The 17,101-nt window shown below is 38.9% G+C and overlaps 1 protein-coding gene and 1 long non-coding RNA gene across 2 annotated transcripts in view; both read left to right on the top strand.

Annotated features, from left to right (window-relative positions):
- Positions 1-4,228: 4,228 nt before the first annotated feature.
- On the top strand, positions 4,229-11,336 carry apoeb (apolipoprotein Eb). Its single transcript, XM_088326724.1, has 4 exons — positions 4,229-4,395; positions 7,323-7,476; positions 9,313-9,594; positions 10,816-11,336. The coding sequence occupies exons 1-4, from the start codon at positions 4,353-4,355 to the stop codon at positions 11,159-11,161; spliced, it is 825 nt and encodes a 274-aa protein (XP_088182850.1). The 5' UTR covers positions 4,229-4,352; the 3' UTR covers positions 11,162-11,336.
- Positions 11,337-14,713: 3,377 nt separating this feature from the next.
- Positions 14,714-17,101, top strand: part of LOC148372051 (uncharacterized) — a 3,378-nt gene continuing 990 nt past the window's right edge. Inside the window, exons 1-4 of the long non-coding RNA XR_015849516.1 lie at positions 14,714-14,802; positions 14,916-14,968; positions 16,881-16,931; positions 17,006-17,101. The exon at positions 17,006-17,101 is cut by the window's right edge and continues 990 nt beyond it. This is a non-coding gene — a long non-coding RNA (uncharacterized LOC148372051). The remainder of the gene's footprint in view (positions 14,803-14,915; positions 14,969-16,880; positions 16,932-17,005) is intronic.

Here is a 17,101-nt window from a genome sequence, read left to right as displayed (position 1 = left end):
GACTTGTATCAACAATAGGCCTTTAAAGCAACAACGTATTCACACCTTACAAGTGGAAGTTTAATCATCGGCTTCATTTTTACTCCTCTACTCTGTATCAACTCAAGTCACGTAACTTTATATGTACATTTATTTCTTAGGTGATATTCACATATATTCCAGATACGTAGTACTTACTATATACTTTCTAGTTATATCAATATTTTCAGTTGGGGTGCATTCCATTAGCTCATTAGCATAGGTTTCCAACCCCTGCTATACGGCAATTTGAGTTCTTGATCCCTACCTCAGAACAGATTGTAGTATCCCACAGTTCTATTTCTACTGTTATCCAGATTGTGATGGACTATGTTGTGTCCTGAAGACTGAATTCAACTAAATTGGTCTGACGTCTGACCGTTAATGACGGCCGAGTCGTTGGTTCCGTGTGATGACCGTTCACACATTGACCATTCCCTTGCTTTGTTTTCCCTTTTGTCAGACTGTCTACTGTAGCACCTTGTCACTCTCACTTCCTCCTCCTGCCCCCATTTGGTCTTACTTAAGACCTTTTGTTTCAGTTCCTCTGCCAGACATCCACAAGGCCAAAAAACAATCCCTGTTAGGAAGGATTATCACAAGATTAAGAAAAGTGTCAACAATATGTAACGCAACAAAAAGGGTTCAAAAGACGTCACAGTACCATCCAAAAAAAACACCTTTATTTGTTTGAAAAGACGACTTTTAGGGGGCAAATTTCAGACTAAGTGTGGATATGTTTGTACTTAACTGAGTCCATGGCAAACTAGAACAGATTTATCCCAAACCCCAACATCCAAAAGACTTCGGCTGCTGGGTATGTAAGCAAATACTGGTAGAGTTTTCAAATCCACATCCAATCTCAAAGTGTTTCCGGCCTAGAAACGCAAATTTTCGTTGTTAGGCTAGTTTACACTAGTTTATCACACGTTATCGGGACTCTGTTAATTACCCGAGCAAGCCAACGCAACTAATCTTTGTTCCAGGACAAAATGATCTCAAAGTCCCAAAGGGTAAGGAGCATGACACGTTTGACAAAGGACACTTGTCCTAGCTTCCTTTTGAAGGAATAGTGGAACTTTGTGATTAGTGCGGGTTGGGGGGTGCGGGGGCCCGGTGGGGGGCTTCGGAGGATTTAGTAAATTACGGCCCAATACCCCTAGTACTACTAATCAAAATGCGATTGTTTTGGTGTCACTCTTGTCCCTGGTGTCCTTTTTTGTGTACGGCGCTTAAAGCTAATAACTAATTATGTCTCAGTGAAGTGAAAATAAATCTCCTCTTTAAATTGTGTTTTATATTTGAATGCATGTATTTATATTTACTTCATCATAAATGTTCAAACAAATACATGGAAAAATATAAAAGCAGGTTTGATCCTAGAGATAGGCAAACCCATGACTTGCAAACCACATAGGGTCTATTAAGCTTATTTATCCAGCCTGCCCAAAAATATGAAAAATAAATAAATAAATAAAAACCCATAATATATACCAGGGTAAAAAATAGATAAAAAAACTCAACAATGTGTTACTGTTGTTTTAGTGGCAGTCCTGTCCTCTGTGTCCTTTCTTGAGTACTGCACTCAAGGCCAACATTTGTTGATTGTAGATGCCTGAATCTCTTCTTTAATCACTGTTTTTCTTCTTAATCGTGTTTGTAATGTTTTTTTCCAAGATATTTATCAAATTTCATGGAAAAGACAACATTTCTGAGATAGCCTTTTTGCATTTTGAGTTTTTCCTATGCATATTATTATGTTAATGCTTAAAAAGGAGCATACAGTATAACTTGACTTTTTAAAATGGATTACATATCTATAAACAAAAATGACATATAACATTTCTGTGTGAATAGTTATTCATAAAAGTATATTAGAAAAATAAAACATATTTTTCCACATGTATTGCTGAGGTATAGAATTTTATGGACAGAGACAGGACAAAAAAAATACAAAAAAAACATAATTAATCATTTTGTTTCCTTCTAGCTCTGCTTTGAGCAATTTCATTTCAACCCAATGAGTTATGCAATCAAAGATATATGTATCATCAATCAGCTTATCCTCAGTAGGGTCACGGGGGTGCTGGAGCCCATCCCAGCTATCCTAGGGCAGTGGGTAGGGGACACCCTGAACTGGTTGCCAACCAGCTCCAGGGCAGACAGAGACAGACAACTCACTCGCCCATTCGCACCTAGGGACAATTTGGAGCGGTCAATTGACCTGACATGCATATTTTTGGAATGTGGGAGGAAACCAGAGTTCCCGGAGGAAACCCACGCAGGTACGGGGAGAACATGCAAACTGCACACAGGAAGGTTTGATCTCATGACCTCAGAACTGTGCCGCACACGCGCTAACCACTGCGCCGCCGTGCTGCCCCTATATATATATATATATATATATATATATATATATATATATATATATAAATACAAGTGGAAAATTTTAGTAGCAAGATGAAAAAACGTGAAGAAATGATAAATACATAAAGTCAGTGAAAACAAACATTTGCTGTTACTAATGGCAAACAAAAAATGTGAATTTTGGACAAAATTTTGCTAAATTTATAAGAAAATCCTGCCGAAAATTGTAATTATTAGGTTGTAAAACATCTTACTGTCCCTGCCGCATGAAATGTGTAGCTTTGACCCTAAAGTATTATTGGGGGTAGGGGGTTTGTGCAGGTGGGTCTCGTGTCTTTTTGTCGGCATTCACATGCAAAAAAATATCCTGACTGGGCATCCTGCTGCTTTTGACCATTTTCATTCACGAGGCCACTTGTGATGCTGAGCAAATGTGGAGGAGATGCGACACCCGCTGAGTCGGCAACCTTTTGTCATTTGGGTGGGTGGGGGTTCACAGGACGAATCCAACTGGAATGTCTGCTAAAGCGCCACTTGCTAGGTGAGAATTTGGCTATAAGCAAAGTTGCCAGGGTGTCGAAGGATTGAGAAAGACAGATTTAATCGGCAAAAGTCAACCGCAATTAGTAAAATCCTTTAAGTGACAGTGTGTACTTAAGGTGGATGTAAGCTTAGAATGAAGCCCGTAGAATACCACTTAGCAAAATTCAGAAAACCTGCTTTTATATTTAATCAAGTGAACAAAGAGGAATTCCAGCCGTCGATACGACATGAGAGGTAGCGTTAATCTCCCCGCTAGCGACGGAAAAAGCGAGCTGGATACAACAGGAGCGGCTGAATAAAGCCAATAGCTGGAGTTGGTCAGCGCTGCTGGAAGCGACTAACTTTTGAGGCTAACAGGAGAATCAACTTAAAAGCTGGTGAAAGATTTTATGTCAAGCATCGAAACCCGAAATTACTGAGCTAAGCTGCATGAATGGCTAGAGAAGGAAACAGTGGAACAATGCCCGAATCACAGAAATCAGAGACGTACGATTACATGACCAAATGTGGAAAGTGAGTGATACGACAGAATGAAGCAAAGGCGGCTAGTGGCGAGCTATAGCATGCCGCCAAGTGGGTAACAGGAGTCAAAAGAAAAGTCGAAAACTAAAGGACGAGGGAAGCTTTATTCTTACACAGCAGCAATGAATAACAATAGCAGCTAGCACCAAGGCATAGCCTGCAGGCATAAGTGGTTAGAGAAGGAAACGGAAGGGAAAAAAGCCAAAGATGCTGAAATCACTGAACTCAGCAACATTCGATTGCAAGATAGTCTTTGGAAATTGAAATTGAAGAGCAAAAAAGGAGCAGCTAACAATAACGCTGAGCCGTAACCAGAAGCCAAGTAGTTAACGTGAGTGGCTAGAGAAGGAAACTGTGGAAAAGTGGACAATGGCTAAATGATAGTACTCATACGTCAGCTTCTAAACCCCAAATCGTGCTTGTGAAAGAGTACCTTTGTTTTTGTCTTACAATTTTTTAAATTGATGCATTTTTACACTTCTATTGGTTGCAATTACCCACTGGTCCTTTGAACCCAGCAAATCAATGTAATATGAGCAAAATAAGTCAATGATGCTGATTCTTAATATGAATTGTCTCATTTTACAAGAAAAAAAAGCCAATAAAACTTAAAACTAGACCCAAAACGACACTTAAACATCTTTTCAAATAGAAAAACGACACACAATTTTCTGGAAAATTTCCCGGAAGCTTCCAGCTTGTTTTCCTTCACGTGGCGCATACAACAGCACGCAGCGTGGAGAACTTCGGACGTGCCGATGCATCGTGGAGGACTGAGGAGAGGGGTGAGGGGGTGGCTTAGAGGCGCGACCAACCCCCGCCTCACCCACCCACATCCCAGCAGCCTATTAAAGCTGCAAGTTACCACAGAATCAACACAGTGTTTCTGTCTGCAACTAACCATGAAGACTGTCGTGCTCGTCCTAGCTCTTGCGGTTCTCACTGGTGAGTTTTTTATTTTTTTAAACTACAACATCCACTTCATCATTTTTATTGGGGGTCTCAAACTCAATTTACTCGGGGTGGGGGTCCGGAGATTGGGTCTGGGAGGAATTGGCTGAAGAATACACTACATAGATTTTAAAGGGACAAAGTGTATTACCTTACGACTAGAGGCTGTATGGCAGGGGTCTCCAATGTGGTGAGCCCAATGGACAGCTGTGCCCTAGTGATTTTTGCACGATTGTGATTTTCTAGTAAAATAGTTTCTTAGTTGATTTAGTCTATTTAACTCTATTTCCAAAAATGAAACAAACAAAAAAAAAAAAACTAACAACAAAGTAATAGCGGATAAGTTTTTATCTAAGAAATCAAACTTGGTGGCCTTTGCGTAAATTAGTAACAAAAAGTAAATCTCGGTGAGACCCCTCCTGTACGGTATAGCGCTACCAAAAACGAGTGCTAAAAAGCACAAGGAAGAACACCGACGACGGAGAGTCAAAGTGACCAAAACACACCATTTTATTTCTATTGTCTCCCCCAGCCAGGGATGTGATTTTTCCGCTAATTCGCGGAATTCCGCTTTTTTTATCTCCAAAAATAAAATTTTAAAATTTCCGGTGTTTTAATTGGTAAAAAAAAACGATTTCGTCTCGACAGCATGCCATTTGAGTGTTTCCGTAACTGAAATGAAACGTACTTGCGATTGGTTGAAGTCTCGTGTTGACCAATAAACGCGCTTGTTATAGGAGTGTGCCATTGTTCATTTCTCACACGTTTTTGCCGGGTGTTTAAAGAAAGATGTCCGTGATCGAACGCAAAGATGCTCCGCGAGCTAAAGAAATTGATAAGATTGTAAAAAACAAGTTTCGATGGGACTGGTTGGAGAAGGAATTATCTACGAATGTTGGAAAGAAGACTGTGACGAATTTGTTCAATGACTTTATTCGGAAGATCGATCGTGCCGGGAAAGCACTTTGCATTTGGTGTCATGATACCATCGACTATGTTGGGAGAGGTTTCAAAGCTCTTGAAAGTCACGCAAAGAGCAAAAAACACGTGAAAGAACTCCAGTCAAGAACGACAAATTATTCCATCGCTGGAAGTTTCGGTGCCCAAACGAAAACTCCAAAACTTTACGGCCTCCATCCCTTATTGACATCACAATCGGAAGCGGTAATAAAGAGACGTGATCCACCCCAACAACCTGTACCAGTTGCTGATAGAGTCGTGAATTTTGAGGTAGGTGGTAAACTTTTCAAATTTATTTGACAGTTTTCCCATTTTTTTCGAAAATATTATAACGTAATAAAAATGGCCATAAATATTTAACAATTACAATAATAGATTTTCATGTGTACATTACACCAACACTTTACTGTAGGGCCTATACTTATTGTACTTTTTACTGCCCTGGTCCTACCTGGTTTCCCCCCCCCCCCCCCCCCCAGCTAGCAATCACCCCCCCCCCCCCCCCCCGCTAATTTTCAGATAATTTCACTTTGGTCAAATCACATCCCTGTCCAGCCTTTTTGAGGTTTTTGGGTACCCCTAGCTGCAAGATGCCAATTATGTCAGGCTCAGGTTATGTATCGACCTTAAAGTGTTTTTACAAAATGCATGTTCATATATTTTCGCGTTTTATTTACATCAATACTGTTTTTTGTTTTTTGTTTTTAAATGAAGATTTTTCTTTTTTACCATAGGAGGCGCAAATAATACACACTGTCCCTTATATATTCATGTTATGGAAAATTTTATTAAAAAAAATCAGTTTTTTTGGCGTTTAAAAAAAAAAATCAAGATTAATGACAGAGCTATAAGAAAATTGAGTCTATTTTAACCTCTAATAATTACAACCTTGTAATAATACGGTAATAACATAGTAATAATATGTTATTTAAGGAATGCATATCAAACTGGTAGTTCTTTGCACTAATCTGAAACAAAAACATTAGCTTAAACAGGTTGGCGACTCCTGCGCTAGACTATAAGCATCATTTTTAAAATATTCAACATGTTATCAGTCTAGCCCTAGACTTGTAGCCATTGTTTTTGTTTTGGCCCTCCGGCCATTTGATTCGGACACCGCTGCTGTGAAACATAACACTTTCACTTTAAAGTGAGGCAGCAATCAGCCTGCAGGCTGCGAAGTTTGAGACCCCTGATTTACATGATTCAAGTAACGGAATATTCCTGTACAGCAGGGGTGTCAGAATCGTCTTGGCTCAGGGGCCACATGGCTCACCATTTAATTATGATTATGATTCAGGGGTGTAACATTCAATTATACATGATTATTATTTCATCTCTATTTTCTCCTTTACTAAATCTCATATTGTTTATCAAGTGTGCATTTGTAACATAAAGGTAAATCAACAGTTTAATTTATTTCCATTCCATTTTATTTACCTTAGCGAAACTCATGTGAACTGGAAATTAACAAAAATAGCACACAAACACTCATATAAGTGCAACTTAATATAAAGTCTTTTGCTGCTTTTTTCTTATAATGTTTACCTAGATCGGGATCTTAACTACATAAAAATGAGGTAAGGCTACTTCAATCTTTTGCAAATCAGCCTTGTGCCTATTTTCTAATTTAGTATTTTTGAATCCAGATTCAAACCGATAAATTCCAATCACTGGGAATATAAACTTAGTTAGTAATTTAGTAGCAAATGTTGTTTTTAAAAGACACACCCACACACCACAAGTGAATTCTATCGTATTGCCTTAAACAGCATGACTTCTGTTCTAAGTCAAACAAAATCAGGGGTGATTTTTGGCTTTGGCGACACCCAGTGGACATATTTAAAACTGCAAGTGTTTGAAGCGATGTGTGTCTTACTTTATCTCTTGTGCTTCTTATGTGCAGTATAGTTTGTAAGATCTTGGCCGGTGATATTTATTGTTTTAAATCTCTATTCCAGGCTGTCAGGCCCGCGTGGTGCGCCAGGCGGATGCCACGCCGGACCGCTGGGTGGAAACAGTGGATCGCTTCTGGCAGTACGTCTCAGATCTCAACCAGAAGGCCGATGGCGTCCTTCACACCATCAAGACCTCGCAGCTCAACCGCGAGCTTGAGTGAGTCGACAGAAATTCGGGTTGGGGGTCGAGTTGTGGTTAGTGTTAGGGTGAACGACTAAAAATAAAATAAGGGATAGTGAGCACTCAACAGGCCAATTACTGCACTCATCTGAGCCCTCATTGTGACGGTAGCTCAGTCCAATCATTCAGTCATCCTACTGTTTTCTTCTCTAGCCACCCTGTAAGTCACTTGGCTGCAGGCTATGGCTGGCAGATAGTCGCTATTTTTATAGTATGGTATTCCTGCTTTGTCTTTCATTATCATTCGCCTTCCACAGGAAAGTCAAGTCAAGTGAAGTCACATGTATTTGTATAGCCCTTAATCACAAAAATGTATCAAAGGACTGCACAAGATTACAATTACACAATCACCCGATCTTAAACCAACATGCGGGCAAGGGAAAAACTCAAAACTTCAACGTGAAGAAAAATGAAACCTTGAGAAGGGGCCTCAATAGTGGTAATCCCCCTTCCAGGATGACCAGGGTGGAATAGATTTAGCATTAGGTGACAGTAGACAAACATAGTGAACATCAATAAAAGAGAACAATATGTTGAAATTTGTCCGGAAAGTGCATGACAGTAACGATGCTTAAAGCCTGTAACATAGTCCAAAAAGTCCATAACAGCAGCGACGCAGCTTCCCATCTCTACCAGCTGGTCAATACAGGCGTTGACAACACCAAGTCGCATGATTCAGGAATCTGGCGCTTGAGATATATAACGTTTTTTCCATTTTTTTCCTTCTCTAGCCACTTGTGTTGCTTAGTTCTGCAGTTCAGGGTTATAGATTTTCTTTTCAGTGGCCTTTTTAGTAATCACATCTCATGTCATATTTATTTGAATAGCCTTTAATCACAGAGACTCAAAGGACGGCACATGCAACCATTACAATTTACGCTGATCTGGAACCGAAACAAGTGCAAGGAAAAACTCAAAAACCCCAGCATGAGGAAAAAAAAACCTTGAAAAGAAGCTGCACATGATTTTACCCACCTTCCAGGAGGACCACTTTGCAATGTTACATGGGCACTAATTGACAAAACATAGTCAACAAGTAGTTTAAAATAAAGTGCGTAACTTCCACTATACCTGACCATCTCCAGCTAAAATCTTTCTTCAGACGCTCTGGGTGTATACCACTTGCTCAAACATTTGTTGTTACTAATGGGAATAACAGCATTTTTCATGTCCTGTGCTAGCTGGAAATGATCTTTGCTCACACGGAAAAATATGGACGCATGCTTCATAAATCGTCTTCCGTCGTGTGTATTCTTCAAATTGGCACGCTTCAGCTGCTTTCTATGATATAAAGACCTCTCGATGTGACTTTTTACACAATGTCACTTCATCATCATTTGATGTATCCTTAAAAAAGATGGAATTTAAATATTTTCTGTATTAAGTACATGTAAACAATACCTTCCCGAGTTAAAAAAGCCCTTATGCTGTATTTCAGACTGCGCCTATCTACTCTCTAAATTTCTATTTGTCAGTTTTGCATGAAAATGGTAAAAGAAAATGCCCACTTCAAGTTAAGTCCACACGCCAAGAAAGATAATTAAAAAAAAAAATAGTTTTTTAAAGTGCGTCTAAGAAATGCACGTACTTGCATGCGCATCATGACCAGCGGACCGAGCCTGCAATAATGACACAAGGCAGAGGTAACGGGCGCCAGTATAAAAAAATTCCAAATTCCGTAAAGCTCCATTAAGATAGAAAATTCTGAAGAGCGATGTGTCTTTATACTGCCCCCTTGTGTCCAAAAATGTCAATCCAATCCTGTGACCTGGAAATGACCATTTTAAAAATGTAAGGTTTCTACATGTGCAGCACCCTGATTACGGACACCATGGCCGAGTTGACCCAGTACAAAGACGACCTCCAGAGCAAGCTGACCCCCTACACTGGCGCCAACCAGCTGAGCATGGACATTCAACTTCTGGCCAATCGTCTCCAGAAGGACATGCTAGACGCAAAAGACCGAAGTGGCGACTATCTGGGCGAGCTCAAAACCATGATGGAGCACAACTCGGGCGACGTCAGAGGACGCATCAACGCTTACACCAACAAGCTTAGGAAACGCCTCACCAAGGACACTGAGGACATCCGCAAGTGAGTTGGGAATCAATGTTGGTCGTATGAACCGAGTTAAAAAAAAAAAACATCTGAGAAAGTGTTCCAATATGCAATAAACGGGTTACTCGGGTGAGGCGTACCATAAATGTAAAACCCCCAAAATTGGCCATCAATTTATAAGTGTGCCTTGTAATTTGGTGCACTTTATATACTGGAAAATATGTTGGATAAAATTGGAAATGTATAGTAACAATGAAATGATATTGTATACGGTAACTGTTCTGCCTTTGACAAAGATGTAAAGTGGTCTTCGAATGTTGAAACCAGATGTTGATTTATGTTCTATAAAATACATTATTTTAGTTTTAATGTATTGTTTTTTTAATGCAAGCATTGATCTTACAGTAGTTTTAATTCCATGCGCCCTATATATGAAAAAATATATCACAAACGAGTATTTTTTTAGGGGTGCGCCTTATAATCCGGTGCGTATTAAGAAAATACAGTAATTGTTCGAAAACAATCAAAGAATTAATCATGATCATATTTGTCAACATATTCATTAATTAGTATTAACTTATTTATTAATTTATAATCATTATATATTAAAAAGTGCTTCCCAAATTACTATAAATATTATTTGTGAAGGTTAATTTTCTAATTAATTAGTTCTTTTCATACATTCATTTTTGGAGCACCCCAATGAATTCTTGGGGAAAGTGTTTCATTTTTAAAATCATTGTATTGCCTTTTTCAATCACTGACATATTGTTTAATCTGCCTTTATTTATTATTGAATTTCTTTATTCATTTCTATGAAAAGTAAAAACATAATCATTATCTTATTTTTTACAAATCAAATCAAAAGTTCTGAATGAATAAAAATGAATGGATTAACAAATGAAGTACGGCTCTATTGTAATATATGGGTGAAATGTAAATGAATATATTTGCATAGGAAAAATTACATTTCATTTAACTTAGGTGTGACGTGACTTGAGCTGGAACAGCGGAGTTATTAGGTGGATGCAGGGGAGAAAAATAAAATTAAAAATTATTTTAAAATTTCCACCTGTGAGGACTTTAAAGGTGTTTTTGGGCACACACAAAAAAAAATAGGTTGATGTGCCATAGTGGTGAAACTAAAAGAGGGGCTGCATTTCCCAAAACTTAAGCAAAAACATCATAACGTCAATGTGCCCGATGATGTCGCTTGCCCATTGATTATAAGCACCTGTGTCTTACGCCCTCTTGCAGCATGGTGGCCACCTACCTGAGCGAGCTTCAGTCTCGCACTTCGCAGAACCTGGATGCTGTCCGCCAGCAGATGGAGCCCCTGGTCCAGCAGGCCGGGGACAGCGCCTCCAAGAAGATGTTGGATCTGTCGACCGTCCTGAAGACCCAGGCCCAAGATCTGGGCCAGCAGTTGGAGAGCCAGGCCGAGGGTCTCCGCACACAACTGGAGGCCACTGCCGAGGAATTGCGTTCCACTCTGGAGGGCAAAATGGGCGAGCTGACCGAGCTCTTTGCCCCATTGGCCGAGCAAATCCGCCAAAGGATCGACACCATTGTAGAGTCTGTCAAGGAGAGCGCCTCGGATTAAAACGGGGGGCTGTAGGACTTTGCGGAGGGGAGTTGAGAGTTACTGATTGGGTCGTGCTTGTAAATAACTCAAATTGACGATCGCCGACTACGTAGCGCTGCTTGGCTAGTTGTAGCTTGTAACCACATTGCTGCTTTATTGACAATAAATAAAGATGTCAAAATAAAATGACAAACTCTTCTTTATTTCACCCCCATCCCGCTACCTCACATGTGTCAAACTCAAAGCCTGCGGTCCACCACATCATCTGATGTGGCTCTTGGGACCAGGCAGAGAGAAGCACAAGAGCAAAATGAGCCAAACAATCTCCTGCAGTTTTAAACAAGTCCACTGAATGTCGCCAAAGCCTGGCACCAATCGCAAAGCACCTATTGTAGCTGTACAGTATTTGATGATGACCATTAATCAACCAGAAAACATTGAGGAAGCCCACCCCAACTTTATATAGATTAAAATCAAAGTAACAGCACTGTTTAAGGTAACATAATTTACAAAATTAAAAACATAGCACCTGAGTCTGGTAGCAGAAGTTTAAAGAAACTTTAGCTCCATTCTAAAATAAATAGGAAATCTAACAGCAAAGTTATTTAGGAAAACATTTTTATTAAAAAAAAAAAAAAAAAAAAAAAAATTCAATCATGAAAGCGATCATATTAATTGGCATTTGTGTGCTATTTTTTTTGTCACTTTCCAGTCCGCATCAGTTTCCCCAAGTTAAATAAACTGTCGTATAAATTAATGGAATTGTTTTTTGCTCTTTTTTCCCTCTTTTGTACAAATGCACGGATAACAAACACTATGAGATTAAATTTTAGAGTAGAAAAAAAATACCGGGGCAAAAAAAATGATCATTTTATAATCAAATCTATCAACCCCTGAATCATGATTTAATTGTAAGCCTCTGAAAAGACCCCCAGCCCTCCAGCTAAGTCACATTTTCTGGGACCCTGAGAGGTGTGGCCTCTCACCCCTACCTTGAACCTTTTTTTTCCGCAGTTCATCTAATAGCGAGGAAAAATATTTTTCTTATTAAGCTACATATTTATATTTTGTAGTTAAACCCAAAAATAAATATTGTACTACATATTTTGAGAACATTTATGTTGTAAAACAAGGCAAACATTACACTTGTTTGCATTTGTCCAACATGAAAACAGAATGAACTTTGATATATTTGTTTTACACACATGAGATAGAAGAGAAAGAGAGAGAGAGAGAGAGAGAGAGAGAGAGAGAGAGAGAGAGAGAGAGAGAGAGAGAGAGAGCGAGACAGAGAGATAGACAAAGAGAGAGACAGAGGGACAAAGAGAGAGAAAAATAGAGAGACAGAGAGAGAGAGACAAAGAGAGAGAGAGACAGAGAGAGAGCGAGAGAGAGAGAACGAGAGCGAGAGAGAGATAACCCAATCAACTTATTTATAAACGGCTAACCCGATTTTTGTAAAAATGTACACAGTTGTACTGGGAGTGTCTTATACTAGGTTTGGTGTCAAGGCAGCCCCAATAATCGGCAACAAAATCCGAAAAAATCTGCTTTCGTGTACAAGCAGTGCTGGAGCTGCATTCAGCCATGCGGCTCTTTGGCACTCCCTAGTGGCTCCCTGGCGCTTTTTCGACAAACCACTGCCCCAAAAACTTTCCCAAGTACAATTGGTAAACGACTCAACCAATTATCGTGAATGTTTAGGCGGTTGTACTTTAAGCCTCGATGAATGTCTTTAGCTAGGTTTTCCTATTAATACCAACAAAATCAATAAAAATCGTCTTTCCTGTGGTCTGCTTTCGTAGAGTCTTTAACAACCTCTGGCAACAAAATAGGGTACTGCAGCTCATTCCATTCCAAGCAGCCCAATCCAATCTTCTATCAATGGTTTATATATATATATATATATATATATATATATATATATATATGTATGTATGTATGTAGAAATATGTGGGTAGCGCTGTTTGGGTAATTTATAACGATGTTGCTGCTTTATTGAAAGTAAAGACGTCAAAAAAACAACATACCGTATTTTCCGCACTATAAGGCGCACCTAAAAGCCTTTATTTTTTTCAAAAGCTGACCATGCGCCTTATAATACAATGCGCCTTATTTATGGATCAACATTAAGTTTTCCAACTAACTTGCAGCCGCCGACTAGATTTTCCCCCGAACACCAAGTAGTACGCGGTGGATGCTGGGATTTATTTACCGGCGTTTCATTGGCTAACCAATGTGTCAATCATCATTTGAATTGATCTTTATTGGCTAAAGTTATTCGGAGGTCAAGAGGCGGATCCTTTTTATCATTTACAGACTGCCATTGGCTCAAACGGCAAACAAAGCCTGCAATTGGTCGAAAAAGACGTGTCAATCATCATTTGAATCGATCACTATTGGCTAAAGTTATTCGGAGGTCAAGAGGCGGATCCTTTTTATCATTTACAGACTGCCATTGGCTCAAACGGCAATCAAAGCCTGCAATTGGCCGAAAAAGACGTGTCAATCATCATTTGAATCGATCACTATTGGCTAAAGTTATTCGGAGGTCAAGAGGCGGATCCTTTTTATCATTTACAGACTGCCATTGGCTCAAACGGCAATCAAAGCCTGCAATTGGCCGAAAAAGACGTGTCAATCATCAGTTGAAACGATCACTATTGGCTAAAGTTATTCGGAGGTCAAGAGGCGGATCCTTTTTATCATTTACAGACTGCCATTGGCTCAAACGGCAATCAAAGCCTGCAATTGGCCGAAAAAGACGTGTCAATCATCATTTGAATCGATCACTATCGGCTAAAGTTATTCGGAGGTCAAGAGGCGGATCCTTTTTATAATTTACAGGCTGCCATTGGCTTAAACAGCGAAACAAAGCCTGCAATTGGCCGAAAATACGTATGCGTATAGCATGTGGCTGACGGCATAGAGAAAGCATTTTTTTCTATTCTGTATTTGTAAATATTGTATTCTCCTGGATTTACTACCCTCACGGATATAAGAGGACATTGCCTGCACATTATTATGAACACAACGACTTCGGTGAGCTACTCCGGCTTTCTATATTATCCCTGTATCTTGTTTCAGACTGAACTCGATGTTTCTGTGATAAGCGGTGCAGATAATGGAGTGTCTATTTTTAAATTCAACTCAATTCCAAGTGTTTATTGTCATATGCACAGTAAAGTTGCGAGCGAAAAAGAAAATAGATACGAAGGAATGGTTATCATTTATTGAATCCCAAGACTTTAACCTTCCGAATGATGGAACGATGCATTTGAGTGACATCTTACGGACACCGCATCCGCACGTGTTTTCGACACGTATTTGCGTCTTTGCAAGCTTTGGGAATGTTAAGGGGGTAATAAGTTGGACTGAACTATCTGACTGTTTTGTCCACGTTCCCATTGTAGCGCCTTATAATCCGGTGCGTCTTATGTATGTCAAAAATAGGACCAAAAACTATTTTTTCGGGGTGCGCCCTATAACCCGGTGCGCCTTATAGTGCGGAAAATACGGTACTTTTGCTCTAACAGGACCATTTTTTTCCGGATACAAGTTCATTTGAGGTGGCATTGCCCCCGTATTGATCAAAAAAAACCTTTCTATTTAAGAGGGCAAACAGCGCGCATTGCACAGACGACACACCGCAGCTTCAGGTGATTTGTTTTTTCTCTATGTTACCAAAAATATAATGAATATATTTATAAATATATATTTTTATATATGTCCTTAATATGTAATATTCACATCGTCTTTTTTTCTGTTGCAGTGAACAGAATTGAGAAAGGCTGCATCGCTGCAAAAATTCTCTTCTGTTGGCAGGTACTTTTACCCATTATTGGTATGTACTCTTTTTAAAATATACTATATATATATATATATATATATATATATATATATATATATATATATATATATATATATATATATATATATATATATATATATATATATATATATATATTTCTATCGTGTTCTTATTTTTATAATCTAATGAAAAAGAAAAATCCTGATGAAGAAAAACTTTTAGAAATCTAGACGAAGTATTTATAAATACAGTCGAGATAATAATAAAAAGAAAAATATCATTTACCTCTTTTTCAAATTTTTCTCTATTCATCTTAATTTTTTTCTAAAAATAACAAAGACAGATATTGAAAATGTATCCATTTAATATAATGAATAAAAATATTGATGTTTTATCTATCTATCTATATATATATATATATATACACAGTGAAGAAAATAAGTATTTGAACACCTTGCTATTTTGCTATTCCTCCCACTCATGGAGAGGTCTGAAATTTTCATCGTAGGTGCATGTCCACTGTGAGAGAGATAAACTAAAAAGAAAAATCCAGAAATCAAAATGCATGATTATTTTAACAATTTACTTGTGCGATACAGCTGCAAATAAGTATTTGAACACCTCATCTCGAATTCTGACCCCGAAAGACCTGTTAGTCCACTCGTTAGAAGTCCACCTGCACTCCATGTATCATCCTGAATCAGAAGCACCTGTTTGAGGTCGTTAGCTGCAATAAAGACACCTGTCCTACCCATACAGTAAGCAAGACTTTAACTTGTAACATGGCGAAGACTAAAGAGCTGTCCAAAGACAACAGAGACAAAATTTACAAGACTGGAAAGGGCTACGGAGCAATTGCCAAGCACCTTGGTGAAAAAAGTTCCACCGTTGGAGCAAATGACTTTAAGAAGGGTGAGGAATCAGCCCAGAACTAGATAACAGGAGTTGGTCAATGATCTGAAAAGAGCTGGGACCACCGTTTTCAAGGGTACTGTAGGTAATACAGTAAGATTTGAAATCATGCATGGCACGAAAGGTTCCCTTGCTTAAACCAGCACATGTCAAGGCCTGTCTTAAGTTTGCATATGACCATTTGGATGATAAAAAGGAGTCATAGGAAAAGGTTTTGAGGTCAGATGAGACCAAAATAGAACTTTTTGGTCATAATTCCACTAAGCGTGTTTGTTAGAATGAAGAGTACAATCCGAGGAACATCATCCCTACAGTGAAGCATTTGGGTGCTCTGGGGGTGTTTTTCTGCACATGGGACAGGACAAGTGCACTGCATTAAAGAGAGGATGACAGGGGCCGTGTATTGTGAGATTTTGGGGAACAATCTCTTTCCCTAAGTCAGAGCACTGAAGATGGGTCGTGGCTGGGTCTTCCAACACGACAACGACCCGAAGAACACAGCCAGGAAAAGTGAGGAGTGGCTCCGTAAGAAGCATACCTGCAAACATCGTGAAAGACTACAGCAAATGTTTGATCTCTGTAATGGCAAACAAAGGCTACTGTCCCAAATACTAACATTCATTTTCCCAGGTCTTCAAAAACTTGTTTGCAGCTATATTACACAAATAAATTGTTTAAAAATCATACATTGTGATTTCTAGATTTTTCTTTTTAGTTTATCTCTCTCACAGTGAACATGCACCTACGAATTTTAGACCTCTCCATGATTTCTAAGTGGAAGAAATAGCAATATATATATATCTATATATCTATATATATATAGATATATATATGTGTGTGTGTGTGTTTGTGTGTGTGTTTGTGTGTGGGATTTAAGCATAACAATCAAATTTCCTGCCAGCAGACCAAAAACCTCATTATTGTTATTTTTTCTATATGTTATTCCTAATTGTTGTGTATCCTGAAAGAAGTTTAAAAAAGAAACTTGTGTGCATTTTATGTCTGTCCGTCCAGGTTCTAACATGAAGACATTAGCGCTCGTCCTTTCCCTGGCGGTCTTCAGTGGTTTGTTTGCAAAAAAAAAAAAACATTTTGGAGGTGTGGAAAAACATTTAACATTCTTGGCCTCCACCCTGCAGGCTGAAGATGGCAGGTCTCCGCCTCAATGGGCAAATGGGAGAATACCCTGCACCGTTTTCTCGGTGAAGTGTGCTCACGTGGCCTCCAAAGTGCAC

This window comes from Urocampus carinirostris, chromosome 2 (assembly GCF_059441175.1).
Source record: "Urocampus carinirostris isolate Australia breed hairy pipefish chromosome 2, RoL_Ucar_1.0, whole genome shotgun sequence".
In the NCBI taxonomy this organism is placed as follows: domain Eukaryota; kingdom Metazoa; phylum Chordata; class Actinopteri; order Syngnathiformes; family Syngnathidae; genus Urocampus; species Urocampus carinirostris.
Note: the sequence above shows the minus strand (reverse complement) of the source record. Positions and strands in the feature narration are given on the sequence as shown.